This window comes from Bombyx mori, chromosome 12 (genome assembly GCF_030269925.1).
Source record: "Bombyx mori chromosome 12, ASM3026992v2".
NCBI classification, from domain to species: Eukaryota; Metazoa; Arthropoda; class Insecta; order Lepidoptera; family Bombycidae; genus Bombyx; species Bombyx mori.
The window spans coordinates 3,199,700-3,227,488 of NC_085118.1; the positions used below are offsets into that span (position 1 = coordinate 3,199,700).

General features: G+C 41.5%; 1 protein-coding gene and 1 long non-coding RNA gene across 3 annotated transcripts; one reads left to right on the plus strand and one right to left on the minus strand.

The window, feature by feature from the left end:
- UGT46A2 (UDP-glycosyltransferase UGT46A2) lies at positions 1–27,276 on the minus strand. 2 transcript variants are annotated; one of them, XM_062671305.1, is made up of 4 exons: positions 26,271–27,276; positions 5,527–5,752; positions 2,428–2,644; positions 1–1,172 (listed from the first exon to the last, which is right to left on the minus strand). In XM_062671305.1, exons 1-4 carry the CDS (start codon positions 27,126–27,128, stop codon positions 890–892), a joined length of 1,584 nt encoding a protein of 527 aa, XP_062527289.1. In that variant the 5' UTR covers positions 27,129–27,276; the 3' UTR covers positions 1–889. The 2 variants fall into 2 exon arrangements, with proteins under 2 accessions (XP_062527289.1, NP_001243972.1); NM_001257043.1 differs by lacking the exon at positions 26,271–27,276 and adding an exon at positions 14,119–14,970 and having other exon boundaries at positions 890–1,172.
- LOC134199811 (uncharacterized) lies at positions 10,790–11,725 on the plus strand. The gene is made up of 2 exons (XR_009974447.1): positions 10,790–11,032; positions 11,569–11,725. It is a non-coding gene; the product is annotated as an uncharacterized LOC134199811 (long non-coding RNA).
- Positions 27,277–27,789: the final 513 nt, after the last annotated feature.

The following is a 27,789-nucleotide window of genomic DNA, read 5'->3' on the forward strand; positions in this document are numbered from 1 at the left end:
TATCCATTATTCAATTTATTCTATAAAATGGAACATAAAACTAATTTCTTTTAAATTAAATATCTAAACGATGTGAAATAAAATAAAAACATTCAATATTAAACTAAATATCTTAAGATTTACATTTCCATTTAAAACATTTTTATTCGTTTATTTTGCAATACCATCAATTAGCTTTGTCTACTAGTATGAGGGAATTTATAAGAACTATTTTACGAAAATTTAAAAATTTAAAAGGTCTTCTTAATCTTTAAGGAAACATGGGGGTCACCGTCCTCGCCGAACCAGTCGCTTGCGATGAAGGGCTCGACGTGTAAATTAACCCACAGACACAGCCCACTGAGTTTCTCTTCGGATCCTCTCAGTGGGTCGCGTGTGCGATCCGGTGGTAGATTCTGCGAAGCACTGCTCTTGCTAGGGCTAGTGTTAGCAACGTCCTCAGGTTAGAGCTCCGTGAGCTCACCTACTCCCCTGGAGAATCTAGTATGCCCCCCGAGGTTACTAGAACAGGTAGGAAAAAAAAGTAGACAGCATTTTTTCCAGTTCCAGATATTGCCAATGTCGATGACGGAGGTTCCACTCAGTATTAGGCGGATCGTGTATTCGCCAGCCTTTAGAAGCAATAAAAACTTAAAAAGGGATGATGATAGAATATTACGAGTCATGCTGTAATAATAACATTGCATTGGTAATTGTATTTGAGCAAATTAGTTGATAAAGTGAGTAATTAGTTTATACTGAACACGTATCGACACAAGATATTAAATATATATATACCTACTTAATGTTAACTATACATATATATATTTATGCCAATATCCCGTTAACAGTATACTTAGGACTATACATTTCTTTATTGTGACCTTCAACCTACACATTACAATAGAGGTTAGTGTAATTTCTCTTTAGCAGTGACACTACCGCTGAAAAATCGGATTATCAATACAACAATCAATCTTAAAATCGCTATTAACACAAGAATTGCTACTAAAATCGCTGCTGCAACGTCTAGCAACAAATACTGGTGGAGTGGCAAGTCTCTCGCGGGCGAGTGGAGGGGAGCTCGGTGTCCCCAACGGATGACCCTTTCTGTCCAATAGACGGCCGTGTCCAGCGGGTCGGCTTGTCGGTCGCTCCAAATGTTCGACGCTCTTCGTGCGCTCAATCGCATTCTGAAAATAATTTAAACTTTCTTTGTGACGTAGTTGCTTCACTACTTATTATATAAAAAAGTCGCTTTCTCTGTCCCTATATCCCTATGTATGCTTAAATCTTTAAAACTACGCAACGGATTTTGATGCGGTTTTTTTTAATAGATAGAGTGATTGAAGTGGAAGGTTTATATGTATAATAACATCCATTAAATAGTAGAGAAATCAATAATAAATTACAGTTTCCGAAGCGAAGCTTGGGCAGGTAGCGCTAGTAGAATATAAATTATGTTTTATTAAGCTGCTGCCAATTGGCATGTAGGTATCTCGCCCTGAGTGACGTTATTAAATTTATTATGTAAAATCGTGTGATAGGTTGATTGTGCATGTTTTTTTATTTCACTTTTTATTGCACATAGTTCAATGAACTCCCGGCCTACCGGCTGTCAATTGGCTACCGAAACCCATATAATATGTAGGTACTACATAATATATCAAAGAATGAACCCATCCCTTTGAGATCGAGATCTATGTCTTAATTGCTCGGTAGTAACCTACACTTATTACAATTCTTGCGGGTTGGATTTTTATTACACCATATTATTCCTTCATCGTTGAATTGCTACCTGTCTGCTGGATTCCAACATCGGCACAATCGCATCGCTCGACATTTATCTATAGTTCATCATGCGTCTTAACCTTTAAGCCTTCGTCAAACAGAACGCGTAATTAGCGCGCGTCAAACCGCTAAACTGACGCCGCGCTATGACGCCGAGATGTGTTGTACTACTTTGGTAACATACCGTCAAACAGAGCCCCAGCGCTATAAGTTGGCAGCGCTCTGTCGCGGCGTTACGACGCTTTGACGTCAGGCGTTGTAATTTTTTACAAATTTTATTTTAGCGTCCGAGTGAATGTGTATTAAAATACTAGATAATGCCCGAAAAAATGATATAAATAGTTAGAAAATACCCATGCTTATACAATGCCACATCTGAATCACTCGATTTCTTAATACTTTTAAATTTTCACGCTGCTATCGAAAGGCACTATGATTTGGCAAATGCGTTGCGTCAAGGAGCGTTGGGCTCATCTAGTCAATTTGAAGAGCGCGACGTTAAGTACGCGGCGCTAAGTACGCGTTCTGTTTGACGAAGGCTTTAGACCACAACGCCTTCATATTTGAAACATAATTAATTTATAGTTTTATTAATTCATCGTTCATTAACCGTATGCCGTACTATAAAATCAAAATTTATGATAAAATTGGACTTACTCAGGAGATAGCACGCTTTGCAGTCCATCCAGAAACGTCTTCTCCGAGAGATCAGCATAAGATACCACCTTACCGAACCCTATCTTTTCAGCTTGAGCGCCGTTCAGGTGCTGGTCTCCGAAGAACGGTATCACCAGCATGGGCTTGCCGGCTGAGATTGATTCGGTCATGCCCAAAAGTCCTCCGTGCCCAACGAACGCAATTATTTTGGAATGCTCTGCGGATAATGTAAATGATTTTTACGTAATTACACATCTTAATCTTCTTCTTAATATATATAAATCTCGTGTCACGTTGTTTGTCCACGATGGACTCCTAAGCTACTTAACCGATTTTAAATTAAATTTACACACCGTGTGCAGTTTGATCCAACTTGAAAGATAGGATGGTTTTTATTTCGATTACTGGTCGCAATATTTATTAATTAACAATAAAATTATTTCTTATGTTGATTATTGTTATTGATTGTAAGTTTCATAAGTCTAAAACAGATGGCGCCTTAAATAAGTTTTTACAGACAATTGTAATATTGTCTGACATTAATATCTCATAGATAGCGCTGTGTTCAAAATACCAACGTTTCACATAACCTACAATTTAATGGCATAAACACCACGTGTTGCTGAGGCTAAAGTATAAGTGAAATTTATTTCGTAGTAAACGCAATACAGTGAAATGCAATTGTTCTTACTTTGTTAGTTTTTGGTATTAGCATAGCCGACCACGTGTTATTTAAAAACAAAAACCTTAGCCACAGCAACGTTTGGCCGGGTTTACTAGTATATTTTATAAGTTTAGTGTTTATATGGATACCGTCTAGCTTCAGCCTGTGAAGTATGATATTAAAATTAAGCCTAGAATGAAATATGAATTGTGTGCTTAATTCAAGTTTTTTTAACGCAAACGTAGGGCGCTGTTCAACTCCATACAAATTTGAGTTAACTTTTACGCGATCGAGAAGTTAAAAAACTCGCACTGAGCACACTGAACCCAGATATAAACAATTTAGACTACAATAAATAGATACATAGGTACATATATAGATTTGAAAAGCGAGTTTCCTCAATTACTTAGGTACTATGAAAATGAACAACATCCTGAATAATTTGCTAAAATACTACTAGCTAGACATTATGTATGTAATCACGAGCGAGAGGTTTTTTACGCGACTCGATACTTTATGCACGTGAAGGTGTGCCGTAAAGATAATATGTTTTTTAAATAATAATACTAGATGAGGCCCGCGCTTCTGATTCATCGAAATAAATTATAAGAATCTATGTTCAACTTGAAGTCGGAGCTCATCAATACATATTAGCCGCGCAGAGTATTAAGAAAGTGTCGATAAATTTTTACGTTATGGCGCATTGAGAGGTTTTTTAATACGCTTTTATTAGCTTCAGACGTATGTATGTTTGTAACGGAATCTTTGAACATGATTTTGACCCCCTTCAAAACTTTGGATTAACTCGAAATTTGGTATACTTATTAAGGACCGAAGAAAACTCAATATTAAAAAAAAAATTGAAAAAATTGAATGTCAACTAAAAAATGAAAAATAAATAATATTTAAAAAAAAAAAAACAAAAAAATACGCTTTTATAGAAAATCCCACTAAAAAATAGTAAATAGTGGGACTTTTACAAAAGCGTATTTTTTTTGTTTTTTTAAACTATTATTTATTTTAAACTAGCTGACCCGGCAGACTTCGTAGTGCCTTAAATAAAAGACTTAAGCTTTTGTATAAAATAAACTTAAAACAAACAAAAGGAATCCGTCCGACGGGGGACACATCAGGAAAAACAAAATAGTGAATTTTTATTTAATTCCGAGCATTTTCATATTAATCTACCTTTTAAGCCTTCTCTGGAGTTCGACAAATAATTCAAGACCAAAATTAGCTAAATCGGTCCAGCCGTTCTCGAGTTTTAGCGAGACAATAGCAATTCATTTTTATATATATAGATATATACGTATCCTGCTTTGGGTTCTCTAGTGCAAAGAAAATGAAATCGAATAAGAAATTGCAGCAATATTAATTTTTACTGCTTATAATCAAACTAGAACAGCCTCGGAATTCGTTGGGCATTGACGCAGCAATAGATATTTTAAGGACGGTGTGAGCAAGGTAGTTGGCATAATCTCGCTATTTCTGTTACACGGCTGAACTTTACTAGCAGTGACGTCACAAACTGCAGTAGGTACATAATGCATCGTTATTTTTGACGATTAATCCAAACTCATTTTCGACTGTTTTTTTTCTTCTTAAAATTTTAGCAGGTAATCGACGTTCTATTTATGTCAATGATTTTTTTTTAAACCAGCCTGTTTCTACCGAGAAGCAGTCATAGCTTTATAAGTGGATAAGTTGTTGAACAATAAATAGACTTCGACGTCATGCGTAACAGTATTTATTTACCCGACTTGAGCTAAGAAGTAGATATACTTTGTTAATTCCCTTGGGTATTTAAGATGTTCATGAATCGGAAGTCTGCTGATCTTCATCAGTGTAACGTGAGCGTGGCGGATGTTTTGTCTTTAACGCTAGTACCTACACGGATAAAACTGAAATCCGCTTTGTAAACATCGAATACCTGCCTACAACGGGTGCCTAGCTACTAAGAATGTATTCGAGGAATTTTGATTTATAATGATTAGGGTGAACGATGATTTTTATGTCAGTAGTTAACCGTCTGTTGGGTTTTTTTTTCCTACCTATGCTGATAGCCTTGAGAGGCTATTTCAGTTTCGCCCTAACGTTTGTAGGTGAGCTCGCGGGGCTCAACCGGAGAGTTGCTAACACTTACCCTAGCAAGAGCAGTGCTTCGCAGAATCTACCACCGGATCGGAAATGCGACCCACTGAGAAGATCCGGCGAGAAACTCAGTGGGCTGTGTCTATGGGTTAGTTCGCTTGTCGAGCCCTTCGTCGCAAGCGACGGGTTCGACGAGGACGGTGACCGGAATCGTCTGTTGGGTACTATGCTTGTGAACGTCCAAACATTGCAAGGATGTTTATACTTACTTATATGTCTTTATGATTATCTAATCGAAAATGATTTTTTTTTTAATTATTTCGTTCAACATAAGTTGTACTTACGTAACAGATCATATTGAGGAATCCACTTCACTTTCAGTACGTTTCCTACAAGGGTGCCTTCTTCAGCGCTATCTTCATATTTCCAGATAACTCTCTGCTTCAGTTGGGAAAGAGTTTTCATTATAATATCCTCCTTGTACTTGGGTAGCGTAGATGTCTTGATTAAGGACCCAAAACTAAATAAAACTACACCGTGTTCAGAGTCGTTTAGGAAACGTTCGAAAAACTGAAAAACAAAAGAAAAGCAGTATGTTAATAATAATTGATTTGATAGTTTTTTTTTTGGGCAGACGCACTCACAGCTTCCTGGTACTGGAGTCTATAGATACGACCAGATTGTGACCATTCTTTAACCCACAGACACAGCCCACTGAGTTTCTCGCCGGATCTTCTCAGTGGGTCGCGATTCCGACCCGGTGGTAGATTCTGCAAAGCACTGCTCTTGCTATGGCCAGTGTTAGCAACTCTCCGGTTTGAGCCCCGTGAGCTCACCTACACACGCTAGGGTAAGCTGAAATAGCCTCTCAAGGCTATCAGCATAGAAATAAAATAAAAAAAGACCTTGAAGCACAAGGTCTCTTACTCTTCAAACCGGAATGCTTAATTGTTTCACGGCAGAAATAGGCAGAAGGTACCCACAATAATACGCATGTTTTTATTTTTCCAGCTTCGCTTTTACGTTGGCAATTGGCAAAGACAAAATATGTATTATTTTTAATTATTCGATTAGTATTTAGATCTCTTACAGAAAAAGGGCGATGACTCCGCTGAACAATAAAACATTCAGCATTCATCATTCAGTTATTATTAAGTCTCGTATTAATTCTATAAATATTACAGAATGCAATGACATCGTGTCTGTACTTATTGCTATTATTAAGGTCAATAACCTAGCTACCGGCGACCGAATTTCCGATATTAACGAATTGAACTGTATTGTCTATTTTCTATTTGCCTTTTATATGCCGATAATAATATGTAAATAGTATGTAGGTATGTATGTACCGCAACCTCATTTAAATAAGGTTAAGTATAGGGATATTAAGAATCGATTACTAGTTACAGAAGTTAATCTGTAGTACAGGCGACGACAATCTTGCTTGGACAGGTTCATTGACACTTGATCGTTAACAATATGAAACATGTATTTATTTGAAAATACGATCCATACATAGTTTTATTTATTTATTGTTTATATGGGTGGACGAACTCACAGCCCACCTGGCGTTAAGTGGTTACTGGAGCCCATAGACATCTACAACGTTAATGCGCCACCCACCTTGAGATATAAGTTCTAAGGTCTCAAGTATAGTTACAACGACTGCCCCACCCTTCAAACCGAAACGCATTACTGCTTCACGGCAGAAGTAGGCAGGGGGGTGGTACCTACCCGCGCGGACTCACAAGAGGTTCTACCAACAGTAATTACACAAATTATAATTTTGCGGGTTTGATTTTTATTACACGATGTTATTCCTTCACCGTGGAAGTTAATCGTGAACATTTTGTTGAATACCTACGTATATCATTAGAAAATTATTATTATTATTTAAAATATAATATCCAAATATTACTAAACAACAAATGTTGAATATTTTGACGTGTGTGTGTGGCCTCACAATACGGTTTAATTAGTCTGCCATTAGAACAATAATGTTGATAGTGATTTTCTTGATTTTTCGTATCACTGACTAAGCTTATTAAATACCGTTTGAAAGCTTTCGCTGCTCCATTAAGCGGGACCGTTGCGGAAAATAAATAAAAACATTTACCGTTCAAAGCTCATTACAGTCATGGTCAATTTAAAAAAATTGAAGATCACTGTTAATTACGGTTGTTATAGATCTTTACATTATTATTACGTAGTTTTAATATCATTACAGAATTATCGAAGACTTTATCACTAAATACTGAATTGGTACAGTTTTATTTTAGTAGAAATTATGGACAGCTTAGCTTAAACCAACGTATGTGAATTACCAAATTCGTTCGAACAACAATCCATAGACAAAACTAGATTAATGCGCCATTTTCTTTAGGACTTGGCACAGCAGTATCAGTTAGATTGGAAGAATATTAATTCTACTCGTGAAATTATAGTGCATGATTTCTCCGCGGGCTTCACAATAGATTGTTATGATAAGTGAGAATTAGATACCTACTTGGTGTTCGATTTCTGTGTGTACTTGCGTACTTATTCTTTATGTATTCCGGTTTAAGCAATAAAAAAGAAAAAAAAAGATAATTTGTATTGAGCGCTTGGATGTACTAGTATTCATTCTTGTATTTCTGGTACGCATAACATACGAGAAAACCCGTTTTTTCGGATCAGAGTCGAACCTCCTACGAGGTCCCTGCGCCTAGGGGGAGCGCGTGGTATGTGGAATTGGTCCGCGACTGCGATCCGCGGGCCCAGGGACGTTTTCAGGACCCTACCCACTAAACGACTCCTCTGCACTCTTCGTCCATGCGTCCGATGCCCTCTGAGGTCAGAACCCGGATGAGATAAGGGGGCTACCGCGGTCAACACTACAACCAGACGGCGCAGCTCACCCCAAGGAGGAAGACCCCGCTGCACCAGAATTAGACAGGACGCGTTACACCGTTGTACAGTTGCTTAGTACAGTTACGTTGCATTGTACAGTTGCTCTTTTATTTTATTTCTCCATGGCGGCGCGCTAGAGTGCTGGTAGTGCGCCGCAAGGCCTCAACCCCTTCAGGTCGCCCCTTTACCTTCACCGGGGGGAAGCCGCCACCTACAGGTATAGGAGAAAACCCTAGCTTTTTATGTGGGTCGTGTAAAAATATATTTAATAGACTAAGTACATAGTTCTCAGTACGGTTTATAGTTTTATTCATTTCCCGATACTATACGGCTATTTCAAATGCTTGAATATATAAATAGATATTATATTCATACAAATTTCCAATTACTTATAATTTTAACCATCACGGACAACTAATGTTTTATTTTTAAATGCTGTTAAATAATTAATATTTTCTTGAAATACCACACGAAGCGCAAGTTCTGAGTAAACTGAAGGCTGATAGAATTTTAATAAGCTTTGTCACATTGTTCTTAGTTGTTCATTTAGTGAAGTTCAACGCCTGTCTGTAGCTGTCTGTCTGTAAGTCTGTAACTGTCTGTCTGTAAGCCTGTAACTGTCTGTCTGTAAGTCTGTAACTGTCTGTCTGTAAGTCTGCAACTGTCATGTCACCACTACAACCATTGTCAAATCTCCATCGTGAAAAAATAAAAAATCATGTGTCAGGTTTTCTGTCATTGTTTGTTTGTTTGTTTGGATTGTAGATTAAATATTATGTGTATTATCTATGTTGTAGATTGTCAAAGGAGTTCACTTACCACTATCACCTAACTATTAAGAAACAAAATTTGTGGAGTCTTTTAGATCGTGTGTCCCATAGGAACGCCACCACCCATCTTGAGACGCAAGGTCTAAGCCTCAACTATATGTTGTTGCTAAGAGAATGACCAGCTTATCGTCACCTGCAGTTGTTACGAAGAAGGTCTTAAAGAATGCATATTGTTCAAGATTATTAGTCGTTAAAAAGTCAATTTTACTAACTATTGTTGTCGACTAGTGAGGATGTCGCGTCACCTTGACTGTAATCGAGTTTGTGAGCGAGTTGATGTGTTCACTCACGTGTAAGTTGAAGTTATAAATAAATTATTGTTGGCAGAGCGTATTGTGGAACGCATACATCGGTTCTATCATTCGAGATACTAACCCCAGCCCTATAAATAATGCCGTATTATACTGAAGAGTTCCGTTAGCACCCAAGAATGCCGGTGCATATCTCTACACTCTTCAAGAAGTTTGCGAACAAAGATTGAATTGAGGAATGCCAGGAAAGCAGTGACGTCTATAAGTTGTACAAAAAGACTATCTTTTCTAGTATTTCTTAGATCTCTACGACTCGGTACCTACTTAAAATGAGGTAACGCAGAATAGCTGTACCGAAGATTCATTCGCAAAGCAGCTGCTCTTGAGTTGTTAGGTCTCCTCCGAAGACGGTCGGGCTGCTATTAGCAAATCTAATCCCTCCCGTCGGAGCCCGTGTTCGCTCACCTATCCTGGTGAAACTGGTAAGGCCTTCGGGCTACCAGTAATCCTTCTTTCAAAAAAAAGCTGTACTGCCAGTAAATCATACAAAACTAACGCTTCTAGTGCATTTTACAAATTGGTATTTTGATTAAAGACAGTATTGAGTTTTATCGACATGTTGTCCGTCCGCTGAAAGGATACCTTCCTGACGCAAACTCTCTTGCCTTACTAACAAATGATTATTATTGAAATATGAAATAATAGAATTAAATTTGGTGTTAGATAGATCGCAGTCTTTTCGCGGCCAGACAATATTATTCGAACATAGACAGGAGATTAAACAGTGGTCCCGACACGCTTAGTCTCGCTTCGCCTGTATGAACCAGTCTGAATGTTTCTGGAAACATAAAAATTTATTTCTCTCACTTTTTATTGGGTGATAAATACGACAGATCGCGTTGCTTAGGCGATGAACATGGATTTTTTTAATGGAGATCCTTAAAGAAGCAGTTTAATTTCAATTTTTTAAATTAGCAGATTCTCTCATTAAAGAGTTTTTGAAGATCGAAATGTCATAGTATCGTGTAGGACATTAGAATCTTATTTCATTCTGTTTTTATTTTTATCTTTTTATTGCTTATATGGATGGACGAGCTCACAGCCCACCTGGTGTTAAGTGGTTACTGGAGCCCATAGACATCTACAACGTAAATGCGCCACCCACCTCGAGATATAAGTTCTAAGATCTCAGGTATAGTTACAACGGCTACCGCACCCTTCGAACCGAAACGCATTACTGCTTCACGGCGGAAATAGGCGGGGTGGTGGTACCTACCCGTGCGGACTCCCAAGAGGTCCTACCACCAGGGATTACGCAAATTATAATTTTGCGGGTTTGATTTTTATTACACGATGTTATTCCTTCACCGTGGAAGTCAATCGTGAACATTTGTTGAGTACATATTTCATTAGAAAAATTGGTACCCGCCTGCGGGATTCGAACACCGGTGCATCGCTTCAACACGAATGCACCGGACGTCTTATCCGTTAGGCCACGACGACGTTTGTTTTATTTAGTACCTACTACAATAACGTCACTCGGTTTTTTTTTTAAATTACGTATAATTATATCAATCGTTTGTAGAACTTCTAAAAAACAAGACTTCATAATGAAACAGGAAAGACGAAACGTATTGGTGCTGACTAATGTATCGGGAAATTCAATACTCATTTATGTGGTTACTGGCACATGAGGAACTTAACCAAACGTAAAATAAAAATAAAAAAGAAAATGTTTTTTATAAAATCTTTCAACTCATATCACGTCGTATGTTTTATCGGTACCTGTACGTGTTCATAGCGCATCTGGTGTTAAGCAGTGGTCACAGCCCGTAAAAATAACAACGTAAACGCGCCACCGATATGAGACGTCTCAAAAGGTCTTATCGTCATTAGTAATATTTATTTGTGTTAACATATTACAATGATGCTTTGCTTTATCATTAACAGATGTAAATAACATTATTTATATAGTACTTACACATATTACGTTGAAGTGATTAATAATACATTTAATATACCTATGTAATGCTATATTGTACTCGCATTGAGTATTTTAATGTTTTTGACTTCACCCACACACACCCTCTTACACTCACTCATGCGCAGACTCATTACACACAGAGGGTACATTAATACATTCATTTCAATATTATTATTTTGTTAATTTTTATATTTTTAAGCTTACATTTTGTCACTTTTATGTAAACCATGAATTTCAGTGTATTTCTTGTCTATTAACTTTCTGTTTCTGTGATGTAAAGCTGTTGTATTCTTTGTATGAGGAGCACTGCTGCTTGAGAAACAGGTTTTATCACCTAGTTCAAGCACAGATGCACATTATGCTTGTGTTTCTACTTCTATGTTAATAATAAATAAATAATAATAATTGATATGGTTTTTATTGTTCTTATAGGTAGAAGAGGCCGAGAAGGGGTTCCGATCGATGGTACAGAAGAAAATAACGATAGCGAGTAAAAGAAAATTAAAGAAATTCTACCCTAGTATATATTAAATCGCATGTAATAACGATATTATTATGGATTAGAAATAAATGGGCTTTATTATTATTATTTTTGTATTGTGTTTCTCGAAATACTTAAGATATTTCGGTATAATGAAGATCACGGGCCTATGCCAAGTGAGCTTCATTTTCTACTTGCAGAATATTTAAGTCTTCCTGCAAGAATTGACGGACTATACGGCATATGTTTAATATTGCGGCTTTTTGCATGGTCATGTACGTGTTCTCTGCTATCTATACTAATATTAGAAAGAGGAAAGATTTGTTTGTTTGTTTCGAATAGGCTGCGAAACTACTGGACCGATTTGAAAAATTCTTTTTCCATTAGAAGCCGACATTGTCCCTGATGAACATAGGCTACTTTTTTAATTTTTTTTTTTTTTTTGGTTTCATGTTTCCGAAGCGAAGCGAGGGCGGGTCGCTAGTGTCTAATATTTTTAAAGATTGGAGTAGGTGTTTAGGTATAACGCCTGTACTGAATAGCACCAGTGGTACAATGTAGACTTTGTTAATTTTCCAGATTCTTATTATTATTATTATTATTCTTTTTTTAAATTTTTAACTTCTCAGCTTATGCTGGTAATACTTTAGTGACATTTACGGACTCGGTCAAGTAAATGTCACGGTTTCTTGGGGTTGGCTAACTATTGCATTATGTGGTTGATCATTATATTATTATTATTATTATTATAGGTAGAAGAACATACGGCACGCCTGATTGCGACTGGTAACCGTAGTCGTGGACGTGAGTAATGTCAGAAGCAGAACCAAACTGCTGCGTACTCTCCACAAGCCTCGTTTGAAGAAGGACATGTCATAGCACTCGCGAAACACCGTGGACACACTTGATTCCGGATGGTGCATAGCAGAAAATAACTCTGGAAACGCACTGTGGATGAACGCGTGGTTCTAGATAATTATGGATGAACTATACTCCGGTTTCGGATGACAATGTCGCGGTCATGACTGACGCGGTGGTTGCGAGAATGAGTCGTAAAAGTACTTATAGTTATATCTACGGCTCGCTAAAACCGCAAAACAATCCTATTTATATTTGTTATTCTATTTCCTAGTTCGAATAAATGTGACAAATGGCATGCAGGTAAAAAAAAAAATAAAAAAACTGAATATGGGTCTTCTGCGATACAGGTTGAGCTTGACTGGGAAACGGTATTTTTAAATTTGTTCGAGATTAAATATTGTTATTCTTATTGTGAACGAACGTGATGTGAGTCCAACGCGTGTACTACTTCCTCTCCTACTTATTTTCTATCTATTTCTTCTGTCTATTTTTTTTATCTATTTTCTATCTATTCTATTTTCTATCCTACTTATTTTTATTGTGGAGAAATAACGCTGTTTCGAAAAGGTGGATATCTTTTAGACAACGTTACTGAGTCTTCGATCATAAGCATAGCATGACATTCAAGCTCTGATGAGTTCAGAATCTACTCAACAATTAGTCCAACAAAAAATAATTTCATACCCGCAACAGTTTTTATTTATAACTGTATTTATACTATTATGACTTCGGTCTTCAGTTTGATATTAACTTTACTGCAAATATCGTGAAAAAATCTGTTCTGGTAACGGCCTAACCTGAGGTAGGCGTCAGTATTCGCGAGCATAGTTATCACAACTTTACCAAACAGCCTTGTGATAAATTTTGCAGACTTAGATAATAATACATTCCTTGTAAACTTCGTTCAATTACAATAAATAATAAATAGCTGGGAAATAATCATGGTCATCCCGCTCCAATTTAGGATTATCGACGCAATGAGGATCTCCTCATTGTACTCCTAAATTTGTACCTACAAACATGTCATTTCGGATCCTCCTGATCCACTAACGGTGCTTTCAGGTACCCCAAGCACCGGTCATCGCTCTCTTCGAACCCGTCGCTTGCGACGAAGGGCTCGGCGAGTAAATTAACCCACAGACACAGTCCACTGAGTTTCTCGCCGGATCTCTTCAGTGGGTCGTGTTTCCGATCCGGTGGTAGATTTTGCGAAGCACTGCTCTTGCTAGGGTTAGTGTTAGCAACGACGTCGACAGTTTGAGCCCCGTGAGCTCATCTACTAGTTCGGTGAATCTTGAATAAACCCTCGAGGTTACTAGAATAGGTAGGAAATAGGTAGGGAAAAAAGGAGGAGGAGATGTCATGGGTTCTAGAGACTTATAAAAATACTTATATATGTTTAAATATATACATAGATAATAAACACCCAGACAAAGAGTAAAGAAACCTGTTCATCACTGTTTGCGCGAAGTGAGAATCGAACCCACGACCCACGGCGCAACATTCAGGGGCGCTAACCACTACACCACGAATCGGCAATTAAACATACCGCATTTCTGATATTTACCTTGCTTACATTACTTGTATTGCTGTATCATGCATCGTAATATAACTTTGTGCTTAGAGTCTATAATACTCACTTCTGGAATGGGCTTTCTTTTGTGATCCAAATGCATGCCACCCACTTCTACTATACCGGGCAATAAAGGTCTGACACCGTTGAAACTGTGGTGCACGTTAACAAACATTAATGTCGTATTTCTCGCTAATTCTTCGAGGTCAACGATCTTTCTACCGTAATGGTTCTCAATTATTTCTTTCTCCTTCAATTGGATCGCGTAACGAAACCACAGCTTGTAGTAAATATTTAAAACTGTGTTCTTCAATCTTTGCACGAACGACATAGGGGTAGTAAACGTAGAAGTGACTATAGGTACGTATGATGGATTATCTGATACCCCAATACGACTCGGAGACCAATCCATTAACGAGCTTGATAATAAGGCTATAATTGGCGCTTTCTGACCGTATATATGTGCCAGGCCCAGCATACAGTCACTGTTGAAATTCTCCACTAAAATGACATCGTAATCCTGCCTCAAGGTTCGTGCCAAAGGTTCGAAGCCAACTAATTTGGAACACACATCCACGGCCATATAAGATAGCGGCTGCATCGCTGTCAATTCTTCATATATTTTTTCCGGTCCCGTCATCTTGAGTATGGAGTTCGAGCTTTCATACCAGGACAAATCAATCGTTTCAACTCCTAATTTGGCTAAGCTCTCGAGGCTGATGTTCGTGTAATTTGCTGGGGGATTTTTGACGGGAAAAAAGGATACTACAGTAACATGGTGGCCTTTCTCCGCCAATCTTCTCAATAAAGGGTCGAACACCATTTGATGGCTTTTGCCTGTGTGCGGGAAAAGGCCTAATATTTTCGCGGACGCGACTGCGTGTGCGATCAGCACGATGCACGCGATGTGAGCTCGCATGGCGATGCGTTCCCCACTGAGTTTACTGAAGCACTGATTATAAAGCTAACAGCACTGTTTGTATCTCGGCTGGTCTTGGAAGTACATTCACGAGAAGATACCTACGCTCCGGTCACAAAGTGATCGACTACTGGGCGACGCGACGTTTATTTTCAGCTTGTATATTACGTGATTAATGCGTGTAGGTACAGCTACGTATCGTAATAGTCACATCTTATTCTATTATAACGTAGTTTTCTAAAAATAGGCTATTTATTTTAAACATTGGCATGTGTATTTATTTGTATGTAATATATTTATACATAAAAAGTTACACTTTCATTTAAGTCATGCCGAGTATGGTATGTAAGTAAGTTAATGTATATATGTATATATAATGTATGTATGTAAGTATGGTCGATTGGTATTATGTCTGCGACTCGTTCGAGAGCAGCTTCGGGCTTCGAGACTGTGCAAGTTTTCAATTATTTCTTTTGAAGGGTGGTTTGTGTTTTGTTTAGCAGAAACGTATACCCGTACCTACCTATTTCTGCCGTGAAGCAGTAATGCGTTTCGGTTTGAAGGGTGGGCCAGCCGTCGTAATTATATTGAGACCTTAGAACTCATATCTCACGGTGGTTGGCGGCGTTTACGTTGTAGATGTCTATGGGTTCCGGTGTCCACTTAACACCAGGTGGGCTGTGAGCTCGTCCACCCATCTATGCAATAAAAATAAAATAAAAAAAAACCTGCGTATATTTTTAATACCACAAGATGTTATTCCTTCATCGTGTAAGTTATTCGTGAATTATATAATTCATTCGTGAATGAAGAATGTAGGTATTTTTTTAGAAAAATTGGTATCTGTCTGCGATATTTGAATACGAGTACTCACATCAGGCTCGTTATCTTTAAGGTTACGACGAATTTACCAGTATCAGGAGACGACGAAGTCCGAAGTAAATTTGGAAAGATCACTTAAGCAAATATTCATATCAATTAAGTCAAGTCATTGCACATCACGAGTGTACATATAGTGATTTAGGTTTGATACCGACTTAGTCAATATTATGTATTTTAAAATACTGATAAAACATATATTATATTGCGTCTGTAACCTACTTATCTGGCCGGGTTATAAGTTCTGTCGCGAACACTTCATATAATAATTAATTAATTAACACGTTTTGCGAATGAAAACAAACGTAACTGAATGTAGGTTTAAATTTTATTATTCGATCCGTAATTTCTGATTTACATAAATAAAAAGGTCCTAAATCATATAATAACCCTCTATAGCACCCTGTATACGATCAAATTTGTTTGTCAAACTTTACGTTTTCATCAAACAATAGCTTAAACAATCAAACCAAAGATCAAACAAGTTTGTTAACTTGCCCGTAGATTCGGTTTTCTCCTTGCCGTAACGAGACGTCGCGTTGTGTCGTGCAACGACTGAGATCTTGTTTGATAAACATGAGGGCATAAACGTTCAAATTTGTTTGTCAAACACGCCGTCAATCAAATTTCCATCAAACACGTCAGACACGGAGACTGTTTGACAAACGCGTCAAACAAAACTGCGTACTGTCAAATAATTTGACAAAGACGTAAAATTTGACAAACAATTCGATCGTTTACGACAGTCTTTCTCAAAGTGGGCGATAACGCCCCCTGGGGGGCGTTTGAAACCTAGAGGGGGGCGTTAAGGGGCCCACGAAAAAATGGGGGGCGTTGATGTGGGTTAGGGGGGCGCTGTAAAATTTGTAATTTCATTTACTTTATAGTATTTTAAATTTTACTAAAATTAAAACTCACCTACTACACAATAACGAATAATTAGTTTATATTTCTACCCTGTATGATGTTATAAAAACTTAAAATAATTAACATAGATTTCGTAGGATAGCCCACACACCGTACGCAATCAAGTTGTAACAAGTTTCTGCGGAACATGATCGATGATAATTAAAAAATTAGAGCAATTTTACCTTAATTACATTGCACCACAAATTATTTTAAACATTAGAAAAAAACTACCATGCAGATTTAAAATATTACACATACGTAAACTAACACAAATTGAGGTTTTCTTTACTTTCTTTCTTGTTTTTAACATAAGGGCATTTTAAAGCATTTTCCTAGCATTTTATAAGAAATTACTGATGTGAGAATCATAATTTTTATATAAAATGGAAATACGTTATTGTTCAAAAACTTGTCTTAGATTATTATTTTTTACAATTTACCGTCCAATGTCAAATAGTATAGTATAGTAAGCCTAAACAGCTCACTTATTGTAAACATTGTACTATTTTATTTCTATATAATAATAGGTTGGGGAAAAAGTTTCTTCGCATTTTTTAAGAAAATTTACAACATCTTTTAATATAGTTTATTCACATTTAACTAAAGTATGTCGGTACCATTTTGTTCGATAGCTTTTTGCCATCTTTTAGGTAGGGACATTATGCCATTGCTATAGAAATTTTGGGGCTTCTGATCAAAATACCGCGACAATTGGTTTTGGCAGTCCTCTCGTGATGTTAACCTGACACTGCCTAAAGAATTCTGAAGAGACCGAAACAGGTAGAAATCTGAAGGTGCAAGGTCAGAACTATACGGCGGATGCATTAATACCTCCCAGCCAAGCTCTCTTAATTTTTGCTGAGTGGCTAAAGATGTGTGAGGTCTAGCGTTATCGTGATGAAAAACTACATTACATACATACATTTTTAAGCTATTGCATAGCTTTTATCGCGGGCCTTGAGCGCGGCGACCAAATCATGAAATTCCATAACGAAAAAAACCTAACACCCCTCACTCCGCCTACCATGTAGCTCGCATTCAACACATTCACACGTTGCGCTTGTGTAGTGTCTGTGAATAAGCGCGTGGCGTGATGTCACACTGCATGCGAATCATGAAAAGTCTGCCCATCACTCTCTCGCGCGGTTTAGCTTATGAGTGTGAAGGGGACAGTTAAGGTTTTGCCTTTATTAAGGTTTAATATAGCGTGGTCTTGTTTTATTGTTGTTTTAATATTAAATTATCATTGTCTAATTATAATGTCATAAGTTGATAAAAAATGCTATGCAATAGCTTTACCGCCGCAGTTCCCGAGAGCCACACTTTTTTTTTGTCAGGTGGAAATCGCCGGACTTCCGCCCTTCACTGGGGATGGAGGGCGGGGCATGTCGGAATCGTACCGACTAAAACCTCTTGTCGCTCAACAACCAGCATCCAAACCTCGCATGAGACAGAGCTCATGAAAAGGCAAAGGGGGGAAAGTGAAGTGTTTAGTGCGGAGCACATCTCTCCCATCACCCTCCCCCTCGGGATGCCGGACTGCCGGTCGTCGGCGCCACGACCTCCAGCCCTCTCGGTCGGCAGGCTGTCCGAAGCTCACCTAGATGGCGCCGGTTAGAATGGTCTATCCTACGGAATACCCCGTTGGGTCAGAACCAAGGTGGGTCGGGGATAGCCGGCCTTCCATCACCCGGATGCTCATACGTAAAACGTATGCAGAGCAGCTTGCACGTCGTCTTCTTAGGCCCCCTTCGCCGGTCCCCAGGCCGACATGTGAGGGAGACCCGAAACACTTAGAGGGCCAGGGCTTGGGCGAGATCCACCTCCATGGACCCCGCTCAACGGGGGCGGGCCTGTGCATCTCTCACGCGCCCCACCGCCTCCTTTTGCGAGATGGTGCACTCGCAGAAGTCGAGCATCGCCTTCCACGATTCGTCGTCACCGAGCATCGATGCCAGAACACTCGGAAACGACAAGTCGTTTCCTATTTTTGCGACGAGGACACGCCGCCACCCCTCCCATGCGGGGCAGGCGACGAGCGTATGCTCTGCCGTGTCCAAGTCGCAACCACAATGGTGGCACTCTGCCGTCGGCTAGGCTCCGATCCGGTGTAGGAACTCACCGAAGCAACCATGCCCAGTGAGTACCTGCGTAAGCCGGAAAGTGAGGCGTCCTCTGTCACGATTCACCCAATTCACAAGAACCTGGCGAATCGCCTCGACGGTCCTACGACCAGCCGAAGGATCGGCCAGCCGCCTGGACCATGACTCCAACACGGACCGCCGAGATTGAGCCCTCCGCGCTCTGACCACACTGGGGCTGGGACGTGCCACGCCCCGGGCACGAAGGTTTTTTTTTTTTTTTTACAAGAGAAAATCGCCGGATCCTCACCCGCGTGGCAGGTGGGGTATGTGGGAGTTGAACCTCACTAAAAACTCCTGCCGTTCACAACTGGCGCCCTACCTCGGACCAGGCCGGAGCCCAGTCGGGGCTATTGAGACGGCGGGACAGGGTTGACGCAGAGCACATTACATCCATCCCACCGTCCCACGGACGCCGGACCGGCGGCCGCCAGCGACACGACCACCGGTTCCCTCGTTCAGCGGGCCGAGAGCCCGCCTTGATGGCGCCGCGTTACACCTTCCCGCAGAGCGGTCGGGGGAACGCGGTCTACCATCACCCGGTTTCCTACTGCGGGTGAGCGTGCAAAGCACGCCACCCCACGTCTGGGTCTCTCCCCGCACAAAACGGGTGGGACCCCTAGCTCTTAGGGGGCCAGGTCACGGATACGACCCCGGTCCCGACCCCCTGCTCGGCGGCGGCGGGTTTCTGCGTAGTGAGGAGAGCTTTGCCTCACTCGCCCCGCCGCCTCCTTCTGCGAGATGGTGCACTCGCAGAAGTCGAGCATAGCCTTCCAGGACTCATCGCCGCCAAGCATCGATGCCACGACGCCAGGCAGCGACAAGTCAGGTCCTATCTTTGCGACCAGGACACGGCGCTGCACCTCCCAAGCGGGGCAGACAGCGAGCGTATGCTCCGCCGTGTTCAGGTCGTGTCCACAATGGTGACACCTCGTCGTCGGCTCAGCCCCTATCCGGCGCAAGTACTTCCCGAAGCATCCGTGCCCAGTAGGCACCTGCAGCAGACGAAAAGTGAGACGTCCTTCGCCACGATTAACCCAGTCCCAATATTCGGGAGCAGCCGGCTCAAAGAACCGGCCGTCCTCATCAATCGGGGGACCAGCTCTGCAAAGTGAGCACGAAAAGCCCACCGGCTGTCCAACACGAGGCCGAGGTACTTCAACTGCACCCCGACCCCTATCCGGACGCCTCCAACCACGATGTGGGCGTCAACGGGTGGCGCCCTCCGCGGCCCGTGAAACCACAGAGCCTCGGATTTACTGAGCGCCACGTCGAGACCCAGCCTGTTTATCCTTCCGACGACGAGGGCCACTCCCGCTGTGGCGAGACGGGCAGACTCTCTATAATCATCCCCCCGGGCCACGACCAACGTGTCGTCCGCGTAACAAATAACGCGGAGGCCCGGGAGGAGGGCGCCTCTCAGCACCCAGTCGTACCCGATATTCCACAAGAGGGGGCCGAGAACCGACCCCTGCGGAATACCACGCACGACCGGAAAACGATGAAGGGTCCCACCGTACCCGGTACATACGACCGACCTGGCCCCCAAATAGGACCCAACCAGCCGGCGGAGGTAGAGGGGCACTCCATGCCTCTCCAGTGCCCCCCCTATCACGGTCCAGGGCAGAGTGTTAAATGCGTTGGCGATGTCAAGAGACACCGCCAGCGCCACCCCACCCCGAGAAACGGCCTCGTCCGAGAGGGACTGCACGCGAAGAATTGCATCCACGGTCGAACGGCCCTCCCGGAAGCCGTACTGCTCCGCCGACAGGTCAGGCCCCACCCCGACCAGGTGCCGAACGATGCGGGCAGCCAGAATACGTTCCAGCAATTTTCCCGCCTCGTCCAGCAGTACGATAGGACGATACCCGGCGGCTGTATCCACCGGGCACCCCTCCTTCCTCAACAACACAAGTCTACCCGTCCGCCAGAGCAACGGAAACCATCCCGACTTCAAGCAGCCATTATATAGCTCCAGGAGCCGGTCCCCCAGGGCACCGAGGGCCAAGGCCAATACCCGGCCGTGGACTCCGTCCGAGCCGGGGGCCGTGTCTTTTGCAGTCATCTTGACAACGGCCACCCGGAGCTCTGCCTCGGTAATACGGGGCACCTCAGCAGGAGCTTGGCCGTCGACGGTGTCAGACGGCCCGCCCATAGCGGGAGGGACAAAACCCTCCCGCTCCTGCGGGAACAACGCCGAAACGATGCCCCGCAGCTGCTGAGGCTGGAGACGCTCAGTCATAGAGGGGGCCCACGGGCATAACTTGCCGCGTACCAGTTTGTATGGGCTCCCCCACGGATCCGCTTCGAGCGTCTCCAAGAGTCTCTCCATGTTCTGCTCCTTGGCCCGCCTGATGGCCAGCCGCAGGGCGTCCTTCGCAGTGCGATATTCGCGGTGCAGCCGAGTCTCCTCCTCCGCGAATGCGACGGGCTCGTCGCGCCGCAGGCGGCGGCGACGGCGGTGTCTAGGGGCCTCGCCTCTGCCTCCAGGACCCAAGACGGCGTCCCAGCCAGTACACACGCCGCCTCGAAAGAGATGGTGCGATAAACACGGATGATCCTGACCGCGATGGTGCGTTGCGGCCGTTGCAGCAACATCGCTACCCCCACGGCCAGTGACTGGTCCCACGCGGGCGCCTCGTATAAGGCCATTGACCGCACCACCCCCGTATAGAGACGGCGCGTCACTTGGTCAGGCCCCCCGATGTTGGGAAGAAGCCGGCTTAACGCGCCGGCCACCCCCAACAAACGAGGGACCAGGTTCTGAAAGTGAACACGGAAGGTGTCGACTGTCCAGAACGAGGCCGAGGTACTTCAACTGCACCCCGACCCGATACGGACGCCTCCAACCACGATATGGGCATCGACAGGTGGCACTCTCCGGGGCCTGTGGAACCACATGGCCTCGGATTTACTGAGTGTCACGTCGAGGCCCAATCTCCTGATTTTGCTCATCTTGCCACCCCAACGGTGCCACCGTTGGGGTGGCAAGATGAGCAAACTCAGCAAAATCCCCCCCGGGACACGACCAGCGTGTCGTCTGCGTAACAGATTACGCTTAGGCCCGGGAGAAGGGCACCTCTCAGTACCCAGTCATACCCGATATTCCACAAAAGGGGGCCGAGCACCGACCCCTGTGGAACATCGCGCACGACCGGGAGCCTGTGCACGATCCCACCGTGTCCAGTACACGTGACCGATCTGTCCTCCAAGTAGGAAGCCACCAGTCGGCGAAGGTAGGGAGGCACTCCGTGTCTTACCAGGGGCATTTTTTAAAATAAAATAACACTTATTGCGGCATAACTATAATAGTTAGACATATGCTGTCGCGACACTTTTTGTAAATAATAATGTTTTCTACAAAGTCGTAGTACATTATTTTATTCTGCCATCAATAGTTTTCGTAGGTACGCGACGTAAATAATATTTTAGGAATTTTTTTTTACACCTTGTGTTAAATTATTGGAATTGTAGTAAGGATACCTAATTTTTTTAAAAAAAAGATTATATATAGCCTATGTCACTCAGGAATAGTGAAGCTTCCAAACAGTGGAAGAATTTTTCAAATCGGCTTAGTAGTTTCGGAGCCTATTGAATACAAACAAACAAACAAATCTTTCCTCTTTATAATATTAATATAGATATTAATTATTACAAATAATAAAAACGCTGACTTAGGCGGCGGTTTTTATTTGAACCAGTTCTAAATTATAAACTAAAATTCTATGAAAAATTACCCATATTTGTCTATAATACGAAATGATATTAATTTATTTTTCGTAGTCGTCGTGGCCTAACGGATAAGACGTCCGGTGCATTCGTGTTGAAGCGATGCACCGGTGTTTGAATCCCACAGGCGGGTACCAATTTTTCTAATGAAATACGTACTCAACAAATGTTCACGATTGACTTCCACGGTGAAGGAATAACATCGTGTAATAAAAATCAAACCCGCAAAATTATAATTTGCGTAATTACTGGTGGTAGGACCTCTTCTGAGTCCGCGTGGGTGGGTACCACCACCCTGCCTATTTCTGCCGTGAAGCAGTAATGCGTTTCGGTTTGAAGGGTGGGGCAGCCGTTGTAACTATACTTGAGACCTTAGAACTTGTATCTCAAGGTGGGTGGCGCATTTACGTTGTGGATGTCTATGGGCTCCAGTAACCACTTAACTCCAGGTGGGCTGTGAGCTCGTCCACCCATCTAAGCAATAAAAAAAAAATCGTAGTTTCCTTCCTTCTTGCGTCGATAATCCTCAGTGCTGAGGGTCGTGGCCTCCTCTAATAACTTTCTCCTGCATCATCTTGCACCATTCCTGCCTGTCCTCGGCTGTGTGGATAGCAACGTGGACTGAGATATTGAGAGTAGAGCGTATTTGGTATATTTTTTTTTTTTATTGCTTAGATGAGTGTACGAGCTCACAGCCCACCTGGTGTTAAGTGGTTACTGGAGCCCATAGACATCTACAACGTAAATGCGCCACCCACCTTGAGATATAAGTTCTAAGGTCTCAATTATAGTTACAACGGCTGCCCCACCCTTCAAACCGAAACGCATTATTGCTTCACGGCAGAAATAGGCAGGGTGGTGGTACCTACCCGTGCGGACTCACAAGAGGTCCTACCACCAATAAAAATTGGTCCGACCAGCGCATTGGATTTCTGCCTCTGTGCCTCCTCCCGCATACCTTGCCTGTTACCAGCAGCTTTTCCAGATTGTCACCTCTCTTACTGGCAATATGTCCAAAGATCTCGAAACTTCTCCGCGCGCATGTAGTGCTGAGGCGCATTGGAATCTTGAGCTCGGTAAGAATGGATTCGTTGGTTCTGTGTTCTGTCCAACGAATCCCGAGCATTTTCCTCCAGCACCACATCTCAAACGCGTTGATGCGTTGGCGATCGGCTTTCTTGAGGGTCCAAGTCTGCGCCGTTGAGAAAAATGGAAAAGACGAGGGAGGTGACGAGCTGCTTTTTGGTATTCCTCGAGATGTTTCTGTCCGCCCAAACACGGTCCATTTGGGACATAGCTCTCTTTGCCATACTGATTCGCCTTCTGAGGTCCTTTTCGGAGGATCCATTTCTAGCTAATAAATTTTTAATTATCTTATGATGAGAATCTTACATTAATGAGAACGATATTCAACAAAAATAATTTCGTTCTAATAAATTAGCATAGTAATAGTACAGTGAACTAGCAATTTATTTTGGTGATTCTGAATTTAAACAAACATATTGATGAGAAGAATTCATTTTTACTTTGCAAACTTGTAAATACACGCTCTGTAGCAATGTATGGACATATAATAATATGAAGAAACAATAATAGCATCTACAAATACATAATTATGTATTACGTGGTACTACATTTACTAAAATTAATACAACATTTATTAATTAAATTAATGAAATTGTGGTTTTAAAGTTTTAGGGGTGTATAAAAAATGGGGGGCGCTGAAAAATAATTGATTTTCAAAGGGGGCGGTAAAAGAAATAAGTTTGATAATCACTGGTTTACGAGCTTTAGATCCTATAGGTCATTCGTATCTTGTCGAATTTAAAATTTAATTAAAGCGTACAAATTGAATATGTAGGTAATTTATGGGTAAGTAATACGTTTACCGTATAACGTTCGAAAATGTAGGGTAGTCAGAGGTAAGGTTGTGTTGTTTACAGCTTGAAGCCAAACGTTATCGTTTCAAACTACAAATCCAAGAATCGGAATTGCGACCCACTGAGGAGATCCGACGAGGAATTCAGCGGGCAGATGCTATGAGCTAAGTAGCCCGGCAAACTATTCGAAGCGCTCGACGAGTACGTCGACTTTTGAAATGTTAGCGTTAGATTTAAAAGTTAACAATAATGTAAATGAATAGAGTGGGTCGATTGTAATTAAGCCACACATGAGCCGGATCAGGGGCATAACTCACGGCGGCCACAAGGCCTTACATCACTGTATCCGACGCGGATTTTAAGTGTTTCATGGTTTTTTATTTTTTTTATTGCCCTTGCAACACCCGCCCCCCCTGATGGTGAGTGGTCACCGTCGCCCATTGACTTAGCAATGCCAGGAGCAAAGCCAAGCCTACCGCTTAATACTCTCCACAAGCCTCGTTTGAAGAAGGACATGTCATATCACATGGTGTATTCAAGGTCCAAATTGTCGTTCCTCATGAACCACAGCGTCCCGACGGCTATCCTGCAGAAACAGGACTGAAGTTGATTGAAGGGAGTCTATGTGGGTGCGATCCGCATGAGCGAAAAGACTTGCATAGCTCATAATCGGACGGAGCCCAGCCCTGCTCCTTGTTGATTGTCTCTGTTGATGTTAATCTCTGAGCTTAGCAAGCTGTTCGTCTCACTCTTAATTGTGGGCATTAAGTAGTGAACTGTATTTGAGTTCACATCACACAATAACGGTTGAACCGTTTTTGATAATCTATTTTGATTACCTAAGTTCTTTTAGGTTCTTTTGAAGTCGAAAGCGGGATAGTAGGTAGGTATTATTTTAAATTTACGAAGAAAATAACGCTCATATGATCCCCTATTAATTGTCTTTCAATTGAAATTGGTCCAAGATGTATGAAGTTAATAGAACTAGTTTTAAGCTATGCATAAATATGTTGTATGTATTCAGCTTAGATTAATGTATACTTGTTTAATATATTATCCCCTATTCGGTTTCATGTTTGGTTGTATCACACACCCTGTATTTGTTGCATTTACAAACAATTTATCGCAGAAGAATCCGTAGGATACCTTATCGGCCATTTACACGTTTCCAATGCACAACCAAGTAGGTACATTTGTTTGTTTGCTCGGTGCGTTCGTGCTTTATTTGTTTGATCTAGTTGAAACTCTGTATCTTTAAAATGTATTTTGTGCTGCTCAGATAAAATTGTTGTACCTATAAGTCTCAACGAATTTGGTATAGTAATTATATCAATCAGATGGGTTGTGAGCTCGTCCAACGATATCTATCTATATATGTATATAAATGAATTGCTGTTCGTTAGTCTCGCTAAAACTCGAGAACGGCTGGACCGATTTGCGTAATTTTAGTCTTGAATAATTTGTGGAATTCCAGAGAAGGTTTAAAAGGTAAATAAATATAAAAATGCTTGGAATTAAATAAAAATAACAATTTTGTTTTTCCTTTGATGTCTTCCCCGTCGGACGGATTCCTTTTGTTTGTTTTAAGTTTATTTTATACAAAAGTTTAGGTCTTTTATTTATCGGTTGAGGCACCACGAAGTCTGCCGGGTCAGCTAGTAAGCAATAAAAATAATACCTTGGCAATAGCATATCAGATAAGTCAAAGCGTAATACATAGGAAATATAATAAATGCTTTAATAATTATGTTCATTCGCTTACTTGTGATATAGGTCTCCTTGTTTTATCCAAGTGCATGCCGCCTACTTCCACGATACCAGGGATTAAAGGTCGAACACCGTTCAAGCTGTGGTGCGCGTTCACTAACATCAAAGACACATTCTTCGCCATCTCTTGAAGATCGGGTATCTTTCTACCGAAATGTTCCTCAATTATTTTTTGTTCTTTAAGCTGAATCGCGTATCGGAACCAGACTTTGAAATATACATTAAGCACGGCATTCTCTAATCTCTGTAGGAATGTCATTGGGGTGGTAAATATTGAACTGACAAGGGGCACGTATGACGGATTATCCGTTACTCCGAACCGGTCCAGAGCCCAGTACATTGCAGTGCACGACGACAGATAAACAATAGGCGCTTTCTGTCCATAAACATTTGCGAGACCTAGCATACAGTCGCTGTTGAAATTCTCCGTTAATATCACATCGTATTCTTTCCTAAGTAGTTCTGATAAAGGCTTAAAACTCACTAACTTCGAGCACGTATCTAAAGCGAAGTCTGCCAACGGGTGAATTTCACTAATGTGTGATCGAATTCTGTCCAATCCAGTAAGTCGAAGGAAAACATTGTGTCCCTCATAGATTGACATGTTAATACTTTCAACTCTGATTTCGGTGAGTCCTTCCAGGCTGACTGCTCTGTAATGTTCCGGTGGATCTTTCAAGGGAAAGAATGTTACGGCGGTGACATCGTGTCCTCTCTCAGCCAATCTTCGTAACAAAGGGTCGTATGCCATTTGATGACTTTTTCCGATATGAGGGAACAGGCCGAGAATTCTAGCCGGCAACACATCTTTTATAAACACGAGCAGAATGTAATGAAATGGCACGGCACGCATAGCGAACTGCGAAGCTCGGAATGATTAGATAAACTGTGTGTAAAATTATATAAAAACGTTGATGCATGAGAGTGAAGCGATTTTTTTGTTGGCACAGACGCTGTCTTCAACGAGACAGCGATATTTTCGACACGACTATTTTCCGTGTACTGTAAAGTTCAATGAAACGGTAGGTACCTACATAATAAGAGTAGGTATAGGAAGGTAGGTATTATGTAACATCATTTAGTAAATAACATATTTTCTTCATAACAAAAGAGAAGTAAAATGCCATGACGTAACGTTTATGACATATTTTTCAAATTTCCAAGTTACCATGGTTTGAGGCGTCCATGACCTAATTGACCAGATGCAATATTTAGAATTCGTGATGTTCTAATATTAGTAATTTGATTTGATTGATTGCATTGTTGGCTAGCATGGCATACCTATGCTGCCTTGCCTATTTCGGCTGTGAACCAGTACACCCCGTCTTATATGAAGTGTGGGACAGCATCTATTTTACCAAATCGACGCTTAAACTTCAAGCCTCAAGGTGAGTGACAGCATCCATGACGTAATGTTCATGGGAAAAAACATATCGACACGTTTTTTTCTATTACTTCCTTATCTAGCCATCACAGTTTTTTGTTGGAACTTTTCATTAGGATACTATTTTTAC

Excerpts from the sequence above, each read along its gene's own strand:
- UGT46A2 (XM_062671305.1), bottom strand. The coding sequence starts at position 27,128 with ATGCGTGCCGTGCCATTTCATTACATTCTGCTCGTGTTTATAAAAGAT. Across the intron at positions 5,753-26,270 it reads CAAGGAGACCTATATCACAA|TTTTTCGAACGTTTCCTAAA; the intron begins GTAAGCGAATGA and ends TTTGTTTTTCAG. Across the intron at positions 1,173-2,427 it reads CAAAGCGTGCTATCTCCTGA|AATGCGATTGAGCGCACGAA; the intron begins GTAAGTCCAATT and ends AATTATTTTCAG.